Source organism: Condylura cristata, unplaced genomic scaffold, assembly GCF_000260355.1.
Source record: "Condylura cristata isolate star-nosed mole 26May11 unplaced genomic scaffold, ConCri1.0 scaffold00015, whole genome shotgun sequence".
Lineage (NCBI taxonomy): Eukaryota > Metazoa > Chordata > Mammalia > Eulipotyphla > Talpidae > Condylura > Condylura cristata.
Genome location: NW_004567116.1, coordinates 32,972,095 through 32,995,986, shown reverse-complemented (window position 1 = coordinate 32,995,986; position 23,892 = coordinate 32,972,095). Strand labels below are relative to the sequence as shown.

Sequence of the window (23,892 nt, the reverse complement as noted above, 5' to 3'; positions counted from 1 at the left end):
TCTCTCAGACCCTCTGATCCTTCTTACCCCCATCCACTAACTTCTGATTACATGACAGAAGATGGTCACTAGAGAAGAGACATAGGCAAAATGTAACACCATGTAATTACCCAAGTTTGAGGGAACACAAAATCATCTGTAGCAAACTCTTTACCAATAGAATGACTACCTTTCTGAATACCTGAAAAGATGCTGATGTGATCTGCAGTCCTTCCTGCATGTTCTGCTGCAGCTGGTTCTGTATTGTGATCTTCTTCTCTTTGGTGATGGAGGCAATGGGAAAACTCCGCACAACTGTCTGCTCACCAACTAAAGAAGACAGGACAGGGACTCAGCAACAGTACTTTGCAGCTCATTTTCAGTCTCTGCTGCTCATTTCAACAGTCTTGACTGGAGTAAAATTTACATGATTCTAGAATGGCAGTATTAATGTACTTCATGGCATTTCACTTCCTGAGACACAATACTTTCCCAGAGTGAAGAAACTGTCACAGTATGTCTGCCTTTGTTCTATTTCCCCATGTATTTTGTGCCACACAAGATCAACCAGTTTAAGGTAATCTTATAGGAAGGGAGGGTTTTATACAGAAAAAAGTAGTATCTTCAAATATTGACAAGATATCCATGATATAAGAAAGACAAAGAGGAAAGGCTTTTAAATAAAGTATGTTTCTATTTGTAGTAAAAATGGCTATTATTAGGTATATGCATGTCTGAAAGACTTTGACCCAAGTTTGTTAGAAGTTTAAGTATTAAAGCAAGAAAAGAAAAAAAAAATTTACTAACTACCTGAGATTACAAAGATGAGCATGTAGCAAAGTAGCTGCGTACATCTGCCTCCCTTGGAGAGCTTATAGTTCACCATGAGAGGAAGCGTATGCAAAATAAAACAACATATAATTAGCTGCTTAGTTTGAAGGAAAAGGCCTTAAATATTTCAGAAAGGGAGAAGATTTCTTTATAGATAACTTGAGAATAATTCCTGGAAGTGAGAAAGGAGATGAGCAGCAAGGAAGTATTTGCAGCCAGGAAGAGGGAAGACATTCTAGGCACTAGTATGAGGAACAGAAAAGGAATAACAGTGGGCAAAGGCCTATGAGTTAGTAAACCAAAAGGGTAATATATGGATTAGGATTATCTGATGTAAGAACTCATATATTTATCTACTTATCATCAGAATTCTTCATTCACTGTATAGTTTTGTTTAAGAGTATACTTGTTTGGGCCTCCCTGGTGGCTCAAGGTGTTAAGTCTTAAGGTACCATGAAGTAATCTCAGCTGCTGGCAGCCACTGCAGAATGAATTTGATCCCTGGCCAGGGAGCTGACCCACATGGCCACAGCAGACCTCTCCTGCCTTGCCCGCTGCTCCCCATTCTGTCTCTGGTGAATCCTTTCACACTCTCTCCCCCCAGCACCTCTGGCCTACAACTCAGCTCTTGTATGCATAAATAAATAAAATAGAAATCTTTTTTATTTAAAGATTTATTTATTTATGCATAAAATCCTGGTGACAGGATTCACCAGAGACAGAGTGGGGAACAGGACAGGCAGATCTACTGAAACACACTGCTGAGGAGAGCAGGGGGGTGGTCAGAAGAGGTCTGCTGCACCATGTGAGTTACCTCATAGTGCTGTGCTTTAACCTGGTGCACCACCAGGGAGGGTCCCCAAACAAATCTTTTTTTTAAAAAGAATATACTTGTTTTCAAATACAAATATAATTTATGTATAATAGTATGACAGGAGCTGAGAAATTTTGCTCTCTTTTTTACTTTTTTACAATGAGTGAAAAACTTCCATAGTTTTTGTTCACTGAATTTTGAACTTCTAGTATGTGGTGAACAATCTTTTATGACAAAGATACTAAGCCATCTTGATTGTATCCAAGCAATAACTTACACAACTGTGAGATGTGAAAGGTAATATATTTTATACACCTGAATTCCACTGTCTAATAAAAAGCAACATACAGAGTATATACTCATCAAATACTACTCCATGAATAATTTCAGGTAAGAAAGGAATCTGATCATTTATCTCAACAGTTCTCAATTCTTACTATGTCTAACAATCTCTTTTGGGGCTTAAAAATGCAGATGCCTGGTTCTCTCCACTCCCAAAATCCTGTTTAAGACTCTTATTTGTTTGAAGGTTGAGTGTAAAGGTTGACATTTTAAAAAACCCTCTAAATATGAGTCAAGTTTGAAAAACACTTGAATCATCATCGAGCCCAATTTTCTAATTTTATGAAAGAAGAAACTGAAGCCCAGAGAATTTAGGAGGTCTTACTTAAGATACCAAGATGGTTCAACAATAATCTATATCTGAGCATTTTGATTTAGAATCCAACAGTTTTACCTGAAATTTTACATACTTTTCCCACTAGCCACAATATTTTATATAGAGATTAGAGCGATTTAAAAAAAAATGAGATTAGTTCTTGATAGGGAATGCTATTTCTTTCTAATACTATAAGATTGAGTTATAGAAAGTAAAAATAGAAATTGAGGGTATTTAGTAAATAAAAGCTATATAAAGAGAGAACTGGGGTTAATGGGATGAAAGACAAATACTGGGTGATTTCACTTATATGTGGAATGTAAAGAAACAAAACAAAGAAGCAGACAAAACAAAACTAAAACAAACCCTAGAAATCTGATGCAGAATTGAAACTACAAAAGGGAAAGATGGAAGTAGGGGGAAAAGAACTCAATGAACTATAGCAGAGGACTATGGGTGCTTTGTGGTAGGTGCTGTATGGTAACATACACCTGAAGAGGTGTGAAACTATACCTGCAGATGTTCTAGGTTTGTTACCACAGTAAAAAACAATACAATTAAAAAAAAGGGAAGTAAAGGAGTAGGCCTAGTTAGTACTATACAACCTGTCATGCTGAGCAAATTCTCCTATGAAATGCATCATGTGTCTGGAAGACCTACACCTTAGAGTTAACTCTAGGACTCGGAAAGGTGAGGCAAATCAGCAGTAGACATTTTTAGTAGGTTGCTACTATGAATATCTAGAAGTTAATCTTGCCTCATAATATGATTGTTTCAGTGAATAAATCCTTGATTTACTACTTAGAAGCACCCTTGGTATTTCAAGTAAGAATCTATGATCCAAATTATCTTTAACTTTGACAAACAAGCATACTCTAAAAACTACCTATGTAGCAAAAGGTTTACAATGAATTTGAAATGATCTTCAAAATCACTGTGCACAGATAGAGTAAGAAATCCCAAGAGCACATAGCTATTCATCTTCTGAGTACACTATGAACCATACCTAGCTGATCATGGGGAGTTCCTCTGAATAGAATTCTGTATGTGGTGAGGAATAAAGCTCCTTCTGCTGGCAAGAGCTGAGGGCCTCCAAGAAGGCCTCCAGTGGCTTCTTCTCTTCCATCAGGATCCAACAGGACTCGAAGCCCTTCACAAACAATTTCTTCTCCTGGCAGGAGAGCAGGCCTAAGAATCTTGGGCTAAAAATAGAGAAATTATTTTAAATACTATTTTGTGGTTTCCAAAATTTTGACCAAGGTTATCTTTTCAATTGCAGATGTTCCAGGTAGCCAAAATGAGAAAAGTGACCTATGAAGAAGCAAAAATGAAGTTTCTGAATTCAAATGTGGAAAGATTCTTTGCAGTATTGCATATGAACAGTAAAATCATTGGAAATTATTATAAAATGTTTGAAATATCTATTCAGTAGAACATTTTGCAGCCATTAAAAATATATGTCACTGGGTCTATAGGCATTAACATAAAAAGAAAGCCCAGACTACAATGTTAAGTAGAAAAACAAATTGCAAACCAGTAGATATATTATGATCCACTTTTTAGAAAAAGAAAAAATTGTAAAGATACAAACTAGACATTAAAATTAAAAGTGGTACTATCATAGTTAAGAGTAAGGTAGAGGTAGGAATACCGTGGAGTTTTACAGAGGAATTTTTCCTTTGTAAAATGTGTATTTCTTTAGTATTTCAATTTTATACAAAGAGCACTGTTACTTTAAATATTGAAAAACAAGTACTTAAAAAAGGACGTATTTAGGCCCTCCCTGGTGGCGCAGTGGGGTAAAGCACAGCACTAAGAAGCTTAAGCCACTTCCGCATGAGTTCGATCCCCTCCTGCCCTGGGGGAGATCCACATGGCGTGGCAGACCTCTCCTGACCCGCCCGCCGCTCCCCTCAGCAGTGTACTTCGTTGATCTGTCTGTTCCGCTCCCCACTCTGTCTCTAGTGATTCCTCTCACCCTCTGCGTCTCTGGCCTGTACCCCAGTTCGGTATAAATAAATAAATAAATCTTAAAAAAAAAAAAAGATGTATTTAAAAAGACCTTCCTGACCTTTATTGAAGATTAACACAATAAATGGCTAAATAACAAACATCTATATATACCTTGGGAAATAAGGAACCATACGATACACGCCACTGCAGAGTTCAGGGCTAGAAAAAGAAATCTAACACTCCTAAATATCTAACACGCTTATATTTTTTTCACTATATATTTTATGTATACGTATTTTACATAATTGTTCACGTTTTTACAGTTTGCTTTCTCCTCTCAGGAGTAGTCCCTATAGAATTCCCATGGCCAGTTCACCTGTGCACCTCGCCATAGGCCCTTGTGCTCTTCCTGCCCTTGTTCAGATCCCTCTCCATGTCCCTCCCCTGCATTGTCTGATTTATAGTTGTCCATTTATTTTTGTTTTGTTATGTTTTTTATTGTTATGATTTCCCCCCCAATGCCTTATTTGGGAAATGAGAAATATATTCCTCATGTAAGTGAAACCATCTGATATTTTTCTTCTTCCTTCTAACTTATGTCACTGAGCATGATCCCTTCTAGCTCCATCCATGTTGCTGTGAATGGCACTAGTTATCTTTTATGATTGCTGAACAGTTTTCCATTGCAACACACTTATTCTTTAAATCTACCAATAAATATTATATAAATCAGCACTATCCTTTTTCCTAATACTAGAAAGCTCAGAGCTAAATGTAAAGTCAAAGTGTGATCACTGTTCTGAATCACAAGTGTGATTCAGAAGTCTAATAGAATTGCCTTTCCTATCCATCTGACTTCTAATTTCTCCTTGAGTTTATTTTTAATAGTTTATTCTAATTTCTCTTTGAGTTTATTTTTAATAGTTCTGATGTAAAAGTAAGAGAATTCTGAATCTTCATCCACACACTGGTGCCATACTAGATGCAATATAATCATCTGGTTGGCTGTTAAAATACAAATTCCAAATGAAAAATGATGTAAAAAAGACACATAAAAAATTCTAGCTGAGGCCCTCCCTGGTGGCGCAGCGGGTTAAAGCACAACACTGAAAAGCTAAAGCCGCTTCCGAATGAGTTCGATTCCCGCCTGCCCCGGAGGTGACCACATGGCGTGGCAGACCTCTCCTGACCCGCCCGCTGCTCCCTCCGCAGTGTACTTCGTTGATCTGCCTATTCTGCTCCCCACTCTGTCCCTGGTGAATCCTCTCACCCTCCGCATCTCTGGCCTGTACCCCAGTTCTGTATGAATAAATAAATCTTTAAAAAAAAAAATTCTAGCTGATAAGACTCTTAAGCAATTAAAGTTGGTGGTTGTTTAAAAAAAAGAAAACAAACTCCTAGGCTAAGTTCCAGAGTACCCCTAAATTGTGGTACTCTGTAACTTAGGAATTTCTTTTCTTTTTTTTTTTAAACAACCACCAACTTTAACTGCCTAAGAATCTATCATCTATTTTAATATTCTTTTTATGAGAGTTATATGATAAACTCTTCTGAAAGCTTAATGTACCATTAAAATAAGCTAGTTTCGGACCCTCCCTGGTGGTGCAGCGGGTTAAAAGCACAGCACTGAGAAGCGAAAGCCACTTCTGCATAAGTTCGATTCCAGCCTCCCCTGGAGGTGACCACATGGCGCGGCAGACCTCTCCTGACCCGTGCGCTGTTCCTCACAGCAGTCACCTCCATGATCTGCTCCCCACTCTGTCTCTGATGAAACCTCTCATTGCCCCTGCAACTCTGGCCTGTACCACGGTTCTGTATGCACAAATAGTAAATCTTAAAACAAACAAACAAAAAAAAGCTAATTTCTGTAACAGGGTAGGAGAAGGTATTTTCTGGGGTACAACAGACTGCTGTTGTTTTTTTTAAGTAGAGATGTTATATTCAAAGGTATGTAGCCTAAGATAATTACCTTCTGAATAGGTGGAAGTCTTCTACTCTCTCGATGCACTGCTTCTAGGGTCTCAATGTGCATAGCTACAATTCCTAGAATGAGTTAAGAGTATTCAAAACAAAAGTTCAAAAACAAATTGTGAATATTTTAAAATTATAATCAGTTTGGCAGACTCTCAAAAAGTTAAGCATCAAATTACCACATGACTTCCCTCCTAGGTATATAACCCAAATAACTGCAAATAAGGTCTCAAACATTGATACTTGTATGTGAACATTCATAATAACACTATTCACAATAGCCAGAAGTGTGGGACAACTCATGTGCCTATCAACAAATGAATGAAGAACAACAAAACATGATATAGCCACACAGGAATATTATTCAGTCATAAAAAGGAGTGAAGATCTGATACTTGCTACAACATGAATGAACCCTGAAAATATTATAGTAAGTTAAATAAGTCAGATACAAGAGAATAAATATTACATATTTTCATTTACATGCAATATCTAGAGAGAAATTACCACAGGCTAACAGGTAGAGAATGGGGGCGTATTAGTGAACACAGAATATCTGTTTGGGTAATGAAAATTTTTTGTAATAGTGGTGATGACTGCACACACTGTGAATTGTAATTAACTCCACTGAATTAAAAATGACTAGAACAATACACAGTACAAAGCAGGAAGTTGCACTCTTGAAAATTTATACAGTATTGTAAGCCAATAATAAATCAATAAAATTTTATTTAAAAAAATCAGAATAGAAAAAAACTGCATGGCTAAACTACATAAATAAAAGTATTATAGGTCTTATGCTACCAAAATTAGAGCTACAATAACTTTTTACTCAATTATTTTCAATATTCTGATACCCTAATAGCTGATTACCTGGTATCATGCAGTGAAGACTCTTGATGTGATCCTGCGTAACTCCACTCTCTGTACAAACCTTGTCAATAAATCTGGTAATGAAACGTACCACAGAATTGGCAATATCATTATTCTCTGAATCTTCAAATCCACTTTCTGTATCATAGCTCTCAGCTACACTTCCTGCAATACTAAAAATGTCAAGGAAAGAAATCAAGGTTAGTGTTCAAATGTAACAAGTGATTACTATAATGTGACCCACTGCCCTGGCAATTTAAATCTGTGCAAGGTGTATATTCAAATAGGAGGCTCTTTTAGCATCTTGATTCCTTTATAATATGTTGATGAGACATGATATTTATTCCAATTGCCCACATTTGTAAGTTACTGTCAGGCCCTATCCTTTGCATATGTATTTGTTTTTGTAAGAAGTATCTTCTACCATTCCTCTAAAAGGAACCCAGAAACTACAGAAAATAAAGCAAGAGTCCCTCTAAATAATTTTTATCCTACCAAGTAAATTACCAAAGAATATAACAAAGTAACATGGTTACCTTTGGCCTTTGGCAACTGGGGACATAGTATCTGGTAGGATAATTTTTTTCAGTGAAAAGGATGTTATTCTTTTGTATGAAGAGATAAGTTTCCTATGAACAAACTCCTTCTTTCACCAATATTTCTCTTTGAGTGAATCTTAATCCTTTTGGCTACCTTAAGTCATCATTCTTCTTTCGTAGGTGACAAATCAAAACAAACAAACAAACAAACAAACAAAAAAACCACCACAGACTAAAAGGAAATAAATTTGGAATGGAGTGGATGTAAAAGCTAAAAACCTGCCCTTGTTCTTATTCAATTCCCACTATTCAGTGAATACTTCAGTCTTGTACACTTTATTTTTGACTGTTGATAATAGAAAACACCCATTTTTCTACCCTAACTATTCAATTCTCTTTCCTTCAAATCCAATGCATGAACTAAATTGGAATTAAAGTAAACCTAAGCTGTCAATATAGCCATCATCCCAGAACAGTAAAATGGCCCTGGGGCCTTCAAAACTCACCACGTAGACTCTGAAAAAGCAGTCATTGATTATTGCAACTCTAAAAGAGTCACTGGTGATGATTAACACAGAGCAACTTGGTTGGCAAAAGGAAATAAATGAGGGGATGTTTAAGGAAGATTTTAAAAATCAAGCAAATGAGTCTAGAATTGGTGAAAAGGATTATAAGCATTAAAAAATATGATTAAGTGTCAACTCAGGAAGATTCCTTTGGCAACAGGACACGTAACTGAAGAGAAAGAGAGAGGAATGAAAAACAAACCAACCAGAAGATTACTGTAGTAGTTATGGTGAGAAGTGATGAAGGTCTAGGCTATGTTGTTCACATAAATAAGAAATAAGGGATCTGAAATAAGTAGACTATACAGTGCAAAATGCTAATTCTAAGTTAGCTAGAAGACTGGAAGTTTTTTTTTTTTTCCTCCAAGATTTATTTATTTATGCACACAGAACTGGGGTACAGGCCAGAGGTGCAGGGGTGGAGAGAAGATTCACCAGAGACAGAGTGTGGAGCAGAACAGGTAGATTAATGAAATACACTGCTGAGGGAACAGTGGGTAGGTCAGGAGAGGTCTGCCACACCATGTGGGTCACCTCCAGTGCTGGGGATCGAACTCATGCTGAAGTGGCTTTAGATTCTTAGTGCTGAGCTTTAACCCACTGCACCACCAGGGAGAGCCCTTTTTTGTTGTTTTTTTAAAGATTTATTTATTTATGCATACTAGAACTGGGGTATAGGCCTGAGGGTGGGAATGAGAGGATTCACCAGACAGACAGGGTTGCTGAACAGGCAGATCTACTGAAATAACACTGCTGAGGGGACCAGTGGGCGGGACAGGAGCGGTTTGCTGGCCCATGTGGCCCCTGGGGATCAAACTTGTGCTGCAGTGGCTGCAGATAGCTTCATAGTGCTGAGATATAACCTTTGCTCCATCAGAGGCCCAAGACTGGAAATTTTAAAAAACAATGAAATATCTGGGATAAAAGAATTGAAAGATTGTGGCAAGAAATGTAGGCTTGTATATAAGCTCTCCAAGAGTGTATGAAGAGCCTTGCAGATGGAACAAAAATGGGGAAAAAAGAAACTGCCCGAAAGAGCCTAAGAATTTTAGAGCTTGAAAAATTACCAGAACTCTGCAGCAGCACTGATGACTAAGGATAGAATTTCACTACCGTTGAAGTGTTTATTCATTTAATCATTTGGTGAAATATTTTCTGAGCACCTACTATGTACAAAGATACAAGTGATACAGCAATGTACTTTCTATTTCTACTATGGAAGAAAGTAACTGAAGGATTAGATAGTAGTGGCTGAGACATTTGAAAAATAAGTAGGAACTGGAAGAGAGTATATGAGGTGATTAAAAATATTAAGGTAAAGTGAAGGTTCTTTTTAATAGAGAATAAGTCAGTGGTGGGAAATTTGGTTAAATTTTTGACTACGCTACTATTTTGTTACACAGAATACTTTATTTTCTCTGTTAAGTCCAGCTTAGCCCAAGAAGAGGAGGGTCTTTGTATGCCCACATTTCTGTACCTGTTTGTGACAATGCTGTTGCTTCCACTCTCCCAGTCTCCTGGAGCTATTGTTCGTAGGAGCTTGTTTTTACTTGTGTCAAGTGGAACTAGCAGGTTGACCATGAGGTTAGCAAAATGAATGGCCTGACTGAAGACAGTGCTTTCCTCACGTTGCACCAGCTCCTGCTGAACTGATTTGCTTAGAGTAGGCCAAAGGCGTAGCTGCTCAGCTGCCAGATCCATTGCTGTCTTCTCCTGATATTGACTATCAGGAAGCTTATCCTAAAAATAAAATAACTCAATTCAAAGCTTCATGTAAGCTTCAAAATATACGGAAACTGTTTTAATAACTCTCCTACTAAATCTCTATCAGCAATAGTGAGCACATATAAACAAAACATACTAACAAGAAGAAAACAAAAATCTAGTCATCTTTGTTCCTCAGATCCAGCAGTTCTTACGGAACCATGTAACAAATCGAAGCAGTAGTGAAGCACAGGTGCATGTATTTCTCATTGCTAACATTTCACTGAACTGACTTATTTCTATTTCCATCCCTTTCAAATTAGCGGTTAAAAAAAAATTATTGCTCTGAAGTTCCTATAAATTCTCAGGTATAGCATTTGCTAGTAGACTAATATGTTTTTTTTTTCTTCTACTCTTTGGGAGGAGATGGAATGGCCAAAGTCCTAAAAAATAGATTTCTCTGAAAATGTGTAAATCAAACATTGCCCGTATGAGTATGTAGGTGCCAATGGAATTTTTCAAAAAAGATTTTATTTATTTATGCATACAGAACTGGGGTATACACCAGAGGTGCAGGGATGTTAAGAGAATCCACCAGAGACAGAATGGGGAGCAGAACAGGAAGATCGATGAAGTACACTGCTGAGGGGAGCAGCAGGCTATATAGGCGAGGTTTGCTGCCCCATGTGGGTCATCTCTGGGCCAGGGGATTGAACTTGCACTGAAGCAGCCATGGCCAGCTTGTCAGTGCTGCCCTTCAACCTTCTGTGCCACCAGGAAGGGACTGCATGTGGAATTTTTAAGAAGGGACTATAACTCATAATTGCGTAACACTTTACTACTTATCAAGAGCTGATATACCTAGTCTCTACAGATCAAATACAGAAGTAATGATATATATTTGCTCTATAAATACTTTTGAAACATCAGTATCTCCCATATCACAGCTATGGACAGGAAGCTGACCCACATATGGCACAGCAGACCAATCCTGTCTTGCCCACTGCTCCCCTCAGGAATGTATTTTCAGTAAATCTGCTCCCCACTCTGTCTCTGGTAAATCCTTTCATCTCCTGCGCCTCTGGCCAACACCTCAGTTCTTCTATTAAAAAAACAAAACAAAAAACAAACCCAAAAAACAAATATCAAAAGCACCCACCGGTGCAGTTATTTCTGGAACATGGTTTCAAACAAATAATCTTTGCATCTGCTACAACTTATCCTTTAGCTAAGTGTATTTGGTGTTTCGAAAGAAAAATAGGATTTTTAAAATAAATTAAATAAAAATTCACACTAATAGTATAGGATAAAATCAGAATAATAGGTAGATGTCAGATAGCCATACTTGCTAGTGGAATTTCTCTTCTTATCATATTCAACAATAGCCCATAATATGTTCAAAATTACATGATGCATTAAAATATTTGAATATTACTGTGCAGTTTCTGTTAGATACATAGGTTCACTTATTCCACATAACATATCAACAATTTAAAGTGTAGGATAATGGAAAGGATCAATGGCAATACACGCTAGGTAGAATTAAATATTAAAGTGAATCAACAATCATAATTAATTTTTAATGTTGCTTTAAATTGATTAGTAAGGATGATTATTTCTAACATTTAATATTTACTGTATATAAGGCATTTTTTAAATGTAGATATTTTAAGTTTGTTCTGTTTAACTTTCTATAATTGTTTCCAAGAAATTCTTATTAAATTGATACAATTCAAGTGCTAAAATTTATATTAAGAAGTTATTATGAAAATATGTTAGAAGTCAAGGTAGAAAGGATGCTGACTATTGGGCTCCTAAAATACCCAAATATACTGATAGAAGTGGCTAGACTTCCTCTTGCGCTGGAATAACCATATAAGCTTTCTTGGAGGGTGGGATCCCAGGCCCCACAGAAGTAACTTTTTTCTTTTACCTTCTGCTTCATGTACAGGGAGTGATTGTCTTCCTTGGCTGAGAGATACAAAGAGCGAACCTGTTCCTGCACAGCATTGTAAAAGGTTGTCTCCCAAAATTGCTGATTCGTCCAAATGGGGTGGTCCTGGACACAGGTGTAAGCAAACTGGCTGACTCCAGGAGCCAGTTTCTGTGGGAGCAAACAAGATATATCACATGGTGGCTGACACAGTTATGAAAGTCAGAAGTTAAAGAGGTCACAACTATTTCCACGTGCGTGTGTGCACATACGTGGGCACGCAACATGCAAAATCAAAGGATTTTTATTTAAACACTATCTTATGGCAGGATTAACACTCATTTTTGACAGATAATTTTGGGCTTGCTATCAAATCTTTGTCACTTTATTAAAATTGGCATTTTAGCATTAGCTAGAAATCAAAGTTATTATCTAAATTTGGGAATATATGAAAAGTACCTAGCACTGCCCCATGCACACAGATTTCTCTACAGTCAGTAACTCTAATTGTAACATATGATAAAATCCAGCACAACCTACACATAAAACTAGATAATTTAATGTTTCTTCTACGTGGCTTTACAGGATATTTTGTACAGTACATTAATTAAAATGTGTGAGTCGGGCCCTCCCTGGTGGCGCAGCGGGTTAAAGCACTGCACTAAGAAGTTTAAGCCACTTCCTCATGAGTTCGATGCCCGCCTGCCACGGGGGAGATCCACATGGCGTTGCAGACCTCTCCTGACCCTCCCACTGCTCCCCTCAGCAGTGTACTTCGTCCATCTGCCTGTTCTGCTCCCCACTCTGTCCCTGGTGAATCCTCTCACCCTCCCCATCTTTGGCCTGTACCCCAGTTCTGTATGAATAAATAAATCTTTAAAAAAAAAAGTGTGAGTCTAGAGCATGGCCTTATACACATATTAGACAATATTATGCATGTGAAACTTAGTAGGACTTGTATCCTCCCTAGTGATTACTCTAGCCCTTTACTTCCTCTCCCCACCAAGGCTTATTACAAATTCACAGAGCTTAGACATCTAAGAGTGTAATGAAGTTCTTTCTATTTTAGCTTTTTTTTTCACTGATGCTGTTTGTTCACTTTCCTTGGTACATATCAATAATTATCTTCCTGTGTGTTAACAAACTAAAAGTAACTATGTAAAAACGCCTTAAATGTTTTGATGAAAGTGAACTATATAACAGTCCAAGGGAGACAAATCATGTAAAACAGAATGACAGAAAGTCAGAACCCATAGTTTATGAACTGAGAATTGTATCAAGGTGAAGAATGTTAGAATAAACTTTTTTTGGTGGCAACACAGTCACAAATGACTATGGCATCTGATAAATGCATAAGAAATTATTCATTCTCAAATACTTCAAATGCTGTTAAATTTCCAAACATGAAATTTTCCTCCTATCTTTGTGATTTTCGGCTTTCTTCTCAACTGCAAGCAAGGAGCACTGTGTCCCTCACAGTTAGGATGGGCAGGACCAGCAGGCATGCTCAAGACCAGCAGAGGGCAGTAGCATCTTATGCACCCTAATTCTATCAAAGTTGGAGGTAGAAACTGCAAAAATGTAGATATGCAATATGGCAGATCTAGAAGGTAGTGGTGATGTGAATACTGTGTGTCCTCACTGTACATATGAGGCCATATAAAGAAAATATAATTTGTCCAAGGTAACATAGCTAGAAAAGAAGATAACAAGGTGTTTTAATGTTTTACTTTGTTTCTGTAAGATATAAAATTTAAGATATTCCCTAAAACAAAACTATAATTATCTAGAGAAAGATGTAAGGAGGATGTTTAGGGTTTAAGGTTCAGTACAACCTGTGACAGCAGCAGTGGTTTCAGTAAATAAAATAAGTACTTATGGATAACACCATCTCCTGAAAATCCTTCTTTGGTTTGAACATGTTTTCTTAAACTGACCTATGTATGCCAGTTTCCTGATCTTTTATTTTGCACAAAGATGAGATTCAATACAAACGGAAGGTGTGAGGATGGTGGTGGTGGTAGGGAATGCTTTTGGCATTGATATTTGATATTGATATCATCCTTTTTTGTCAATGATATTTACATATCACAATAATTTTTTTTCTCTCTGTTCCAAAGAAACAAGTGATATTTTGTCATGCAACTTATGAGGTGTTTGAGAATGTGTTGACTTCCTTCTTTATCTAGAAAAAATAGCCCTGAAGGTACTAGATTAAGCAATGCCATTCATTTTCAACAAGACACTCAAAAGAAACCCAGGACGAGACAGGATATGGAAAATAAACTTACAGGGTTTACCAGCCAGCAGGCCAAATTTAACTCCAAATAAATGGACACAAGTCATCAAACTGGTCAGACTGAAAGGTTAAGATGTCAGAATGAAAAGCTTGTCTAAGGCCTGTCTGTCTAGACATGTTTGCTCTCCAAGCTCAAGGTTCCAATTAGGGACCTCAGAGAGAAACCAGATTTCAGAAGCAAAAGTGAGCTGGCAGGACTGATTCCATAAATATGTAATGGTCTTAAAGAATAATGCAGAATACAAAGATTCACTGTTTAAACTGCTGAGTATTTCCTATCCAGTTCTGAACTGTGTAATACAAGTGTACTTTATGCAGTTAGGGATGGTGCCAGCCAGTCTTTTATAATACTATATTGGCCTGACCAAGTCCAGGTATAGAGTCACTTTAAGAATTAATTTCAGGCCCTCCCTGGTGGCGCAGCGGGTTAAAGCACAGCACTGAGAATCTGAAGCCACTTCCGCATGAGTTCGATTCCTGCCTGCCCCGGAGGAGACCACATGGCGAGCCAGACCTCTCCTGGCCCGCCCGCTGCTTCCCTCAGCAGTGTACTTCGTAGATCTGCCTGTTCTGCTCCCCACTCTGTATCTGGTGAGGCCTCTCACCGCCCCTGAGCCTCTGGCCTGTATGCACAAATAAATAATTAAAAAAAAAAGAAAAAAGAATTAATTTCAGATGATTTCCTAATGAACTTTGGAAATGCTTAGTCTTGAGAGACAATCAAAAGGAAGCTAGGAACAGAGAAAATGTATATTCAAAACTTGTCTTAATCTCAACCAAATCTTAAATTTTCTTTAAACATTTTTTTTAAACAAAGGGTACAAAATATGATAGATTTGGTTTGAAGCTCACTGTGTACCTCTCTTGATCTCATTTTCCTTCCTATCCTAAAGTAACAATGATTATGAATTAGATATTTTCATACCAGTACATAACTATCGAGAATGTACATGTTTATAATTTTTACCTTTCAAGATGTTTTTCAAAGTATACAGCTTATATTTCTTTAAAAATTTTAAAAGATTTATTATTTATGCATTCAGAACTAAGGTTCAGGCCAGAGGTACAGGAGGGTGAGAGGATTCATCAGAGAGAGCGCAAGGAAAAGGACAGGCAGATTGACTGAAATACACTGCTGAGGGGAGCAATGGGTGTGTCAGGAAGAGTTCTGCCACTGCCATGTATGTTTACCCACCCTGGTCGGGGATAGAACTTGTGCTATAGTGGTTGCTGAAACCCTATAGTGCTGTGCTTTAACCTGCTGTGCCACCAGGGAGGGAGGGCCCTATAGCTTATATTTCATTGATTTATGTAAGATTTAATGCAATGACATAGTTAATTGAGACCAAACACAACATACAACTCAGAATAGGCAGTAAGAAAGTGGGCTATAAGCATTAGTTGGTAGGTTTTACAGAATGGTAAGCAACCTAATTAGTTAAATGAAAGTGACTATGAGAGTATATAGTTTTTTCTATTCTACAATTTGATACTCTGGTTGCACAGTGCAAATAACCTCAAATTCATAATGGTCTAAAATCTCTTCTGGATTGCTCAGAAGAGCCAGGTACATCTGCAAGAGAAATATGTTTATTCAACAGCATTGTCCAGTATTCATTTGATGTGCGATATTAATAGTTGGGATGACAGGGTTCAATACCTAAACCACTTATCTTTTTTTTTCTTTTTTTTTCTTTTTTTTTAATCCACTTTTTTTTAAGTAGCACTTAATGCCTTTTTTTTTTTTTAAAGATTTATTTATTTATGCATATAGAACTGGGGTACAAGCCAGAGGTGCAGGAGTGGTGGGAGGCTTCACCAGAGACAGAGTAGGGGGCAGAACAGGCAGATCGAGGAAGTGCACTTCTGAGGGGAGCAGAGCTGTGGGCCAGGAGGGGTCTGTAGCGCCATGTGGACCACCTCTGGGACCTGGGATCTAACTCACACTGAAGTGGCTGCAGCTTGCCTGCAGTGCTGTGTCCTAACCCATTGCACCACCAGAGAGGGCCCACTTAATCTTTTTAATGATTCTCTGTATCAAGCTGTTTAATAAATATTGAGAGATGAGAGGATAATCAATTCCTTTTATGATTCAAAAATCAATAGAAGTCAAATAAAAGCTTGTTATGTCCTTTTTCTGGATTTGGTACTTTTCTCTTTTTGGAAAGTTTTTAAACTTTATATAAATGACACTTTATTGTCTTATTTTATGTTGCTAGATTTAATCAGTCAACAAGAATAAATCATAACTGGTACTAAGCTCTAAGTAAACTCGTCAACTTAGTTCTTAGAGAAACCTCATGCACTAATGAGATAAATATAAATTATTATCCCTGTTTTAAATTGTGGCAGAGAAAATTTAAGTAACTTGACCAAGTGTATACTGACAGAAAGTGGTGGGATAAGAGCTGGTAGTTAGCTAAAAAATCTAGTTTCTTAATTACTGTACAATTTAACTATTGTATGGAATTCTACTTTATATAGCATTTTCTTGTTCCTCTTAATGGGCATTTGTGTTGTTTCCAACTTCCTCCTACTATAAACAATGTGCATGAATATTACCACATGTCAACTCTCAGCTTTGATTACTGTTTCAGTGCCTATTAGTAGTATCTATAAGGACTTGAGAGGGGCCTAAGAAATAATTCCCATCGTTATCTGTACTAGTAAATATATATTTTTTAAATTGGCAATATGTTTCTAATATAAAATATTTCATCTGTGGTTAAGATTTTAATTATCTCATAATTAAAACACTTGTTTTTGGCTTTTTTTTTTTAAAAAACGCATTGCTGAGGATCTCTAACTTGGCTTACTTTTATAACCAGTTTAGACATAGGAAGGATCTAAATAAAGTCTACATGTAACCATTAGTTTATCTATCTGAAGTCAGTTTAAATCTCTGTTCCTCTCCTCTCTTCTACCCACCCCCAATTCTCATCCCCACTGGTAATCTATTTGTGGGAAAAATAAGGTAATTTACTCAACAATTTCTCCCAGTCTGGTGGTTGCCAAATGCAACCAAGAAAACTATGTGATATATTCTTTTGTCCTCTGCATTTTCTGCAGGTAGAATTAGATTGAGAGGCTTGGTCAAATATAGGCTTGGTAGGAATTTTTCATGGATGTTACTTTCCTTATGTGTGGTTAAAGGTAGTGGTACAATTCCTGAATTCATTCATCATTAGAAGTGCTAAAATAGCAATATACTTATTCTAAAATACTTCCTCTTATGAACTGAAATATTTCATAAAACGAAACTTTCCCTTATCAGCTGTTTGGTGACCTAAACAAAAACCTGTATTAACAAGCAGAAAAAAATACATGATCTTATCCCTTCATTGTTTAGTTTTAAAAAACAATGAATTCTTTTTCTACATTCATCACAGATGAACAATTTTCCTTTTTTACTCATATTTTTATGAACTTAAAGATTTTTAGTCATATCTGAGTTAATTATCTTAAGACTGTTTAGAGACTGATAAAACAATTTGTTTACTGTAATCTTATGTTTTTTAAAAATCAGTAACAAGTACTATTGGATTCCTGTCTACAAACTACATATAATCTGCATGGGGAGACAAGATTGCCACATGTGATGATTGATGAAGTTAATAATGTTCTTTATAATAGCACTATAAACTGAGAGGGTAAAGAGGCTGGGAAAACATAATTAGCAAAAAGACTAGTAGATACATAACAAATTATTGTCTCTGAGGACTCCTCTCTGAGAAGTTAAGTGTAAAAGGAGAAATGAAAGAAAGTTTTCAGTGGATCCTGGCACAGGAAATGAAGGAATTTGGTGAAGCTTAACTCTGATGATAAATACCTGCAAATGACCCAAGAGTTCAACAAAAATATTTATTATGGCATTATCTTTAGTAACTACACTCCCTCCAAAGTTAACAATTTTAATGTTTAATATAGAGAAGAAAATGATGCACATTACTACCATAAAAAATGTTATGCTGCCACTAATGTTGTTAACCTGATTATGAATGAAGAGCTTATATTACATTTCAGAAAACATGCCAAAATGCTATGATTATATCCACATGTATAGAAAGACTGAGAGAAAAAGGAAAAATGGAAATGAAATAAGGATATAACAATTTTGTATAATTTCTTTTCCTTCCTCAAAAATAACTGAAGGGGGCCCTCTCTGGTGGTACAGTGTGTTAAAGCACAGCACTAATAAGCTAAAGCAACTTCAGCATGAGTTTGATCCCTGCCCCGGAGGTGATCCACATGGCGTGGCAGACCTCTCCTGACCTGCTCACTGCTCCCCTCAGCAATGTACTTCGCTGATCAACCTGTTCTGCTCCCCATGCTCTCTGGGGAATTCTCTCACCACCCTGCACTTCTGGCATGCACCCCAATTAATAAATAAAGAAATCTTTAAAAAAATAACTAAAGGTGATATTTTATTAAATGTGTAGACTGAGTATTGTTTTGTTCCCTGAATCCTAGTGAAAAGATAGCAGAGGGAAAAAAATGTCAAAGACATATAAAAAAGAGAACGAGGAGACAACACTACATCAGCATTGTTAATAAAATTGTGCAAATAATAAAAAATGCACTTTATAAATTAAAACATATTTTGAGGTTCAGAGGAAGCTGATTTATACTATCAACATTTACAGAGGGAAAAGCCTTTTTCATGCTTTCAAAGAATTAAATTTATGGTATATGAATTTGTGTTTCAGTAACGGAAATTTGTATTTCATCAACTGAAGAATAAAATGTGGCATTAATGTACAATGCAATATTATGTGGCAATTAAAAAAATAAGGTATTGATACATGCTATACCATGGATGAATATTGTGAACATTATGCTAAGTTTGTTACAAAGGACCACATATTTGTTTAGTACCATTTATATAAAATATCCACAATAGAGACAAGGCCATAGGGAAAGAAAGAAAATTAGTGGCAGTCTATGAGTAGAGTATGGGAAAAGTCGACAGTGACAGCTAATGCACCGTGTTTCATTTGGGGTGATATTAAGTGTTATAAATTGTGGTAGAAGAAAATATACTGAAAACCACTGAACTGCACGCTTAAAAAGGGTGAACTATATGACACTGAATTATGTCAATAAAACTTAAGGTTGACAGGAAAAATTGCATGAGGATATGTCGAAACTTATTTTTGCAACTTTTAGTAAATATCAAATACTCCAAATGAAACTTTACTTTAGTCAAAATAAAACTGGAATGGCTGGCCCTCCCTGGTGGCGCAGCGGGTTAAAACACAGCACTAAGAAGCCAAAGCCACTTCCGCATGAGTTCGATCCCTGCCTGCCCCGGAGGTGACCACATGGCGTGGCAGACCTCTCCTGACCCGCCTGTTGCTCCCCTCAGCAGTGTACTTCGTCGATCTGCCTGTTCTGCTCCCCGTTCTGTCTCTGGTGAAGCCTCTCATCGCCCCTGAGCCTCTGGCCTGTACCCCAGTTCTGTATGCACAAATAAATAAATCTTAAAACAAAAACAAAAACAAAAAACAAACTGGAATGGCTATAATAGAAGATTTAGATTTCAAAACAAAGAATATTACCACAGATAAAGAAGGACACTTTATAATGGTAAAGGGTTAATTAATCAAGAAGACATAAACCTCAAGTGTTTATATACCAAATAAGGAAACCTCGAAATACAAGAATAAAATCTGGTAGAAATGAAAGAAGAAATAAGTATGCACGGTTGTGGGTGACTTCAATTAATTATATTAATGTAATTCAATTAATTAATATATGTAACATAAGTAGAAATCAGCAAAGATGTAATGGACACTTCAGTAACAACTGAGTAACTTAACCTGATCGATACTGATAACACAGCAGCATAATACCCAGACTTCCAAGTGCATATAAAACCTTTCATCACTGAAATTACCAAAGTTGCATTACAGGTGATAAAGTAAGTAGATATATTTATATAGATTAAAATTGTAAAATGTATATATTCTTTGACCAAAATGGGTTTAATTAGGAAGCAATAATAGAAAGCTATTTGGAAAAACCCAGTAATTTGTGCAACAAAGAAGAAATAAAGGGGGAAATTACTTTGTACTAACTGAAAATGAAAAAAACATTTATAGGCTACCACTAAAGCAATATTTTGGGGAGATTTATCACAGCAGATGCCTGTATCAAAAAAGAAGATCTTAAGTCAATATAGAAGTTAAAGACAAAGCATACAGAAGGAATTTTAAAAGATTAAAACAGTCACTAATGACATAGAAGACAATGAAGAAGAAGAGAAATCTCAGAGAAAATAAAAGCTAGTTCTTTAAGAAAATTTATAAAGTTGATATAACTCTAGTCAGGCTGAGTAGGAAAAAAATCCAGTAAAAACTGCCAGTGTCAGGAATGAGAGGTAATATTATTAGTGATTTTACATATATTAAAATGATCCTAAAGAAATATTATGAACTATGTCAACAATATTGACAACTTAGATTAAAGTGACAAATTCCTTGAAATATACAGACTACCAAACTTTATTCAAAAGGAAACAAGTAGGCTCATATTTATTAGAGAAGTATTTTTGGGGAAAAATATATATATTCTCATAAAGAAAACTCCTGACACTGTGGTTTCACTAGGAATTTTACCAAACATTTAAAAGAGAACTACTATCAATTCAACACAAATTCTTCCAATAAAGATGAGGAAATGCTTAACTAATTCTATGAGGCTACTGTTACACATAACAAAACCAGTACATATTGTAAAAATAGGCCAAATATTTTATAAATATCGAGGTAAAATTTATAATTTTTTAGCAAATAGTCTAGTATATAAAAAAAGGGATACTATATTATAGTCAAGTGAGGTTTATCCTAGAATACAGGCCTAGACTTAACATTCACAGTCATCATAACAAACAAATTAAGGGAAAAAAACCATATGCAGAAACATTTAGTGGTTATCCTACCTGAATAAATTTATACTGAATGCACTCCCAATAAAACTCCAATGGCAATCTTCAAAGAGACTGAACAAAGATGACTGAAATTCATATGAAACCACTAAAAGCCCCCCAAAGCCAATGCCCTCCTGATAAAAAGGGGGAAAGTAGAGGAATCACACTTTAGGAGTTCAAACTATATAAATTATTAAATGAATAAAACAAAAACACAGACCTATGAACTAGAATTAAGAGCCCAGAAATAAAGCCATACATTAATGGAGAACTAATATACAAAAAAAGGGAACAAAGTATATACACTAGGAACAGGAATGTCTCTTCAATAAATGGTACTCTGATGAGGGTACCTATGAAAACCTACATGTCATACTTAATGGTGTAAGACTAAATGACTTCCCCCTAAAATGAGGAAGAGTCCAGGAATGTCTACTTACCATATACTGGATGTTCTAGCCAGTGAAATAAGGCAAGAAAAGTAAAGACATACAAGTTCAAAAGATGAAACTAAAAATGTCTTTATTTGTAGATAAGATGATTACCTGTATAGAAAATCTGCTAAAATCTACAAAAAACCTACTGGTTAAGTAAGTGAGTTTAGAAATGATGCAGGATAGATTGAACATAAAAAAATGAATTATATTGGTACATACCAGCACTGCAAATTAAAATTACAAAGCCAAACCATTTATAATAGTCTAACAAAGTGAAATACTACAGTTATAAACCTGTCAAATATGTTAAAATCTGGACAATGAAAACTACAAAAGCTGAGAGAAGCTAAAGAAGACCTAAATGAATGGAAAGACTGGTCACATTTATGGACTGGAAGATTCAATATTGATAAAATGTCAATTTCTCAAATTTATTTAGAAGTTCACTATAATTTCAATCCAAATCCCAATAAGTTTTTTCTATACCAAAAATACCACTCTAAAATTCCTGTGGAAAATTAAAGGTCCTAGAATAGTCAAAACAATTCTGAAAAAGAAGAAAATAATTAGAGGATTAATATTTCAAGTTCTGGAAGTCCTTTTAGGATTAACTATAATACTTAAGACTGATACTATGATATATATATATATTAATTGAACAAAAATAGAATCCAGAAATGGACCTCCATATATATGGACAACTGGGTTATGATAACAGTGCAAAGGCAATTAAATAGAGAAAGCATATTTTTTTTTTTTTTGCAATAAACAGTTGTTGCAACAGGAAGTATTTGCCACGTTGGGGAAGGAATGTGAAGAGGAACACAGCAGTAGTGGAGCAGGTTTGCAAGGCAAGACTCCACTGTTTGAGCAGAAGTTCTTGTGTCATAGAGGACAGCAAAAGCTGATCATGCAACAATGGTATGAGGAATAGGATTCAGAGGTAAGGATAGGAATAGGAAACAGAGCTTTACAAGGGAAAGGGAAGGGGACATCCTGACCATGTGTTCAATGTTATCATCAGCAGAGTTATCCTAAGACCACCATGGAGATAATCACGTAATCAGGTTCAGTAGTGGCCTATACATTCCCAGGCCTGCCTTATGATATGAGCTATACTACCTAGGTAGTCAAGGAATATTCTGCTGTGATTTGTGTATCTCAAATAGGTCACAGTTGCCCATAGGAACCCACAGTGTCAGAACAATCAGACCTTTGATCATACAGAATAGCATATTAAAATATTAACTAAAAAGGAAACATTGACCTAAATGTAAAACTTAGTAGTTTGAAATTTCTAGTAGACAGGAAAACAAACAAACAAAAAAAACCATTGTGACCTTGGCTAGACTAAGATTTCTTAGACTGGACACCAAGAAGTATATCCATAGAAAAAGAAACTGATGGGGACTTCCCTGGTGGCGCAACGGGTTGAAGTGCAGCACTGCCAGCGAGCCACAGCTGCTTCACTGAGAGTTTGATCCCCAGCCCAGGAAGTGACCACATATCATGGCAGACCTCTCCTAACCCACTCGCTGCTCCCTCAGCAGTGTGCTTCATCAATCTATTTGTTCTGTTCCCCATTCTGTCTCTGGTGAATCCTCTCACAGCTCATGCACATCTGGCCTGAGTCATAGTTTTGTATGCATAAATAAATAAACCTTAAAAAAAAAGAAGAAAAAAAGAAACTGATAGACAAGGCTTTTTTCAGAATAAAAAAAAATTTTTTAAAGCCACTGTTAAGAGGATGAAAAGACGAGAACATATTTGCACATCTCATAGACACTTAAGGACTTAATATAGAACATGTAAAGGATGCTAAAAACTCAACAATAGCAAAACAACCCATTTTAAAAAGGGGCAAAATGTCTGAACAAATACTTTGCCAAAGATGGTATATAGACAAAGCCCAATGGTATATAGACAAATGCTCAACATTATTAGTCATGAGGAAAATGCAAATAAAAGTCATGTGATACCTCTACGTATTTTTTAGAATGGCTAAAATTAAAAACACTAAAATTATTGTATGTGAAGGAACTAGTACTGTTAGACATTACTAGAAGGCATACAACATGGTAGCATTTTAGAAGAAGCTTTGTCAGTTCTTAAAAGGTTAAAACTTATATATCTACATGATACAGTGACTCCATTCCTTGGCATTTACTCAGGGAAAAAAAGACAATAAATGTCTACATGAGACTTGTATATAACTATTCTTAGCAGTTTTATTTGTAATTGAACAAATGTCAAACCAACTCAAATATCCACCAAGAGATTAATGAGCTGACAAATTCTGCAATACAATTATACGGATGTTTTGTTTAAAAATGGACTATATATCCAATGAAGGATCCATCTGGCTATTTCACATAGCTGTGTGGTAGGCTTACCATCTAGGTCTGTG

At 36.2% G+C, this 23,892-nt stretch overlaps 1 protein-coding gene across 3 annotated transcripts in view; it reads right to left on the bottom strand.

Moving 5' to 3' along the window:
• Positions 1-23,892, bottom strand: part of SBF2 (SET binding factor 2) — a 315,525-nt gene that overhangs the window by 55,219 nt on the left and 236,414 nt on the right. For 2 of the 3 annotated variants that reach the window (XM_004683051.2, XM_012725460.1), the window contains exons 18-23: positions 11,822-11,992; positions 9,662-9,924; positions 7,080-7,252; positions 6,205-6,278; positions 3,289-3,484; positions 182-309 (exon numbers count right to left, since the gene is read on the bottom strand). In XM_004683051.2, the coding sequence (XP_004683108.1) occupies positions 182-309; positions 3,289-3,484; positions 6,205-6,278; positions 7,080-7,252; positions 9,662-9,924; positions 11,822-11,992 (1,005 nt within the window). The remainder of the gene's footprint in view (positions 1-181; positions 310-3,288; positions 3,485-6,204; positions 6,279-7,079; positions 7,253-9,661; positions 9,925-11,821; positions 11,993-23,892) is intronic. The other variant, XM_012725461.1, reaches the window with a different exon arrangement.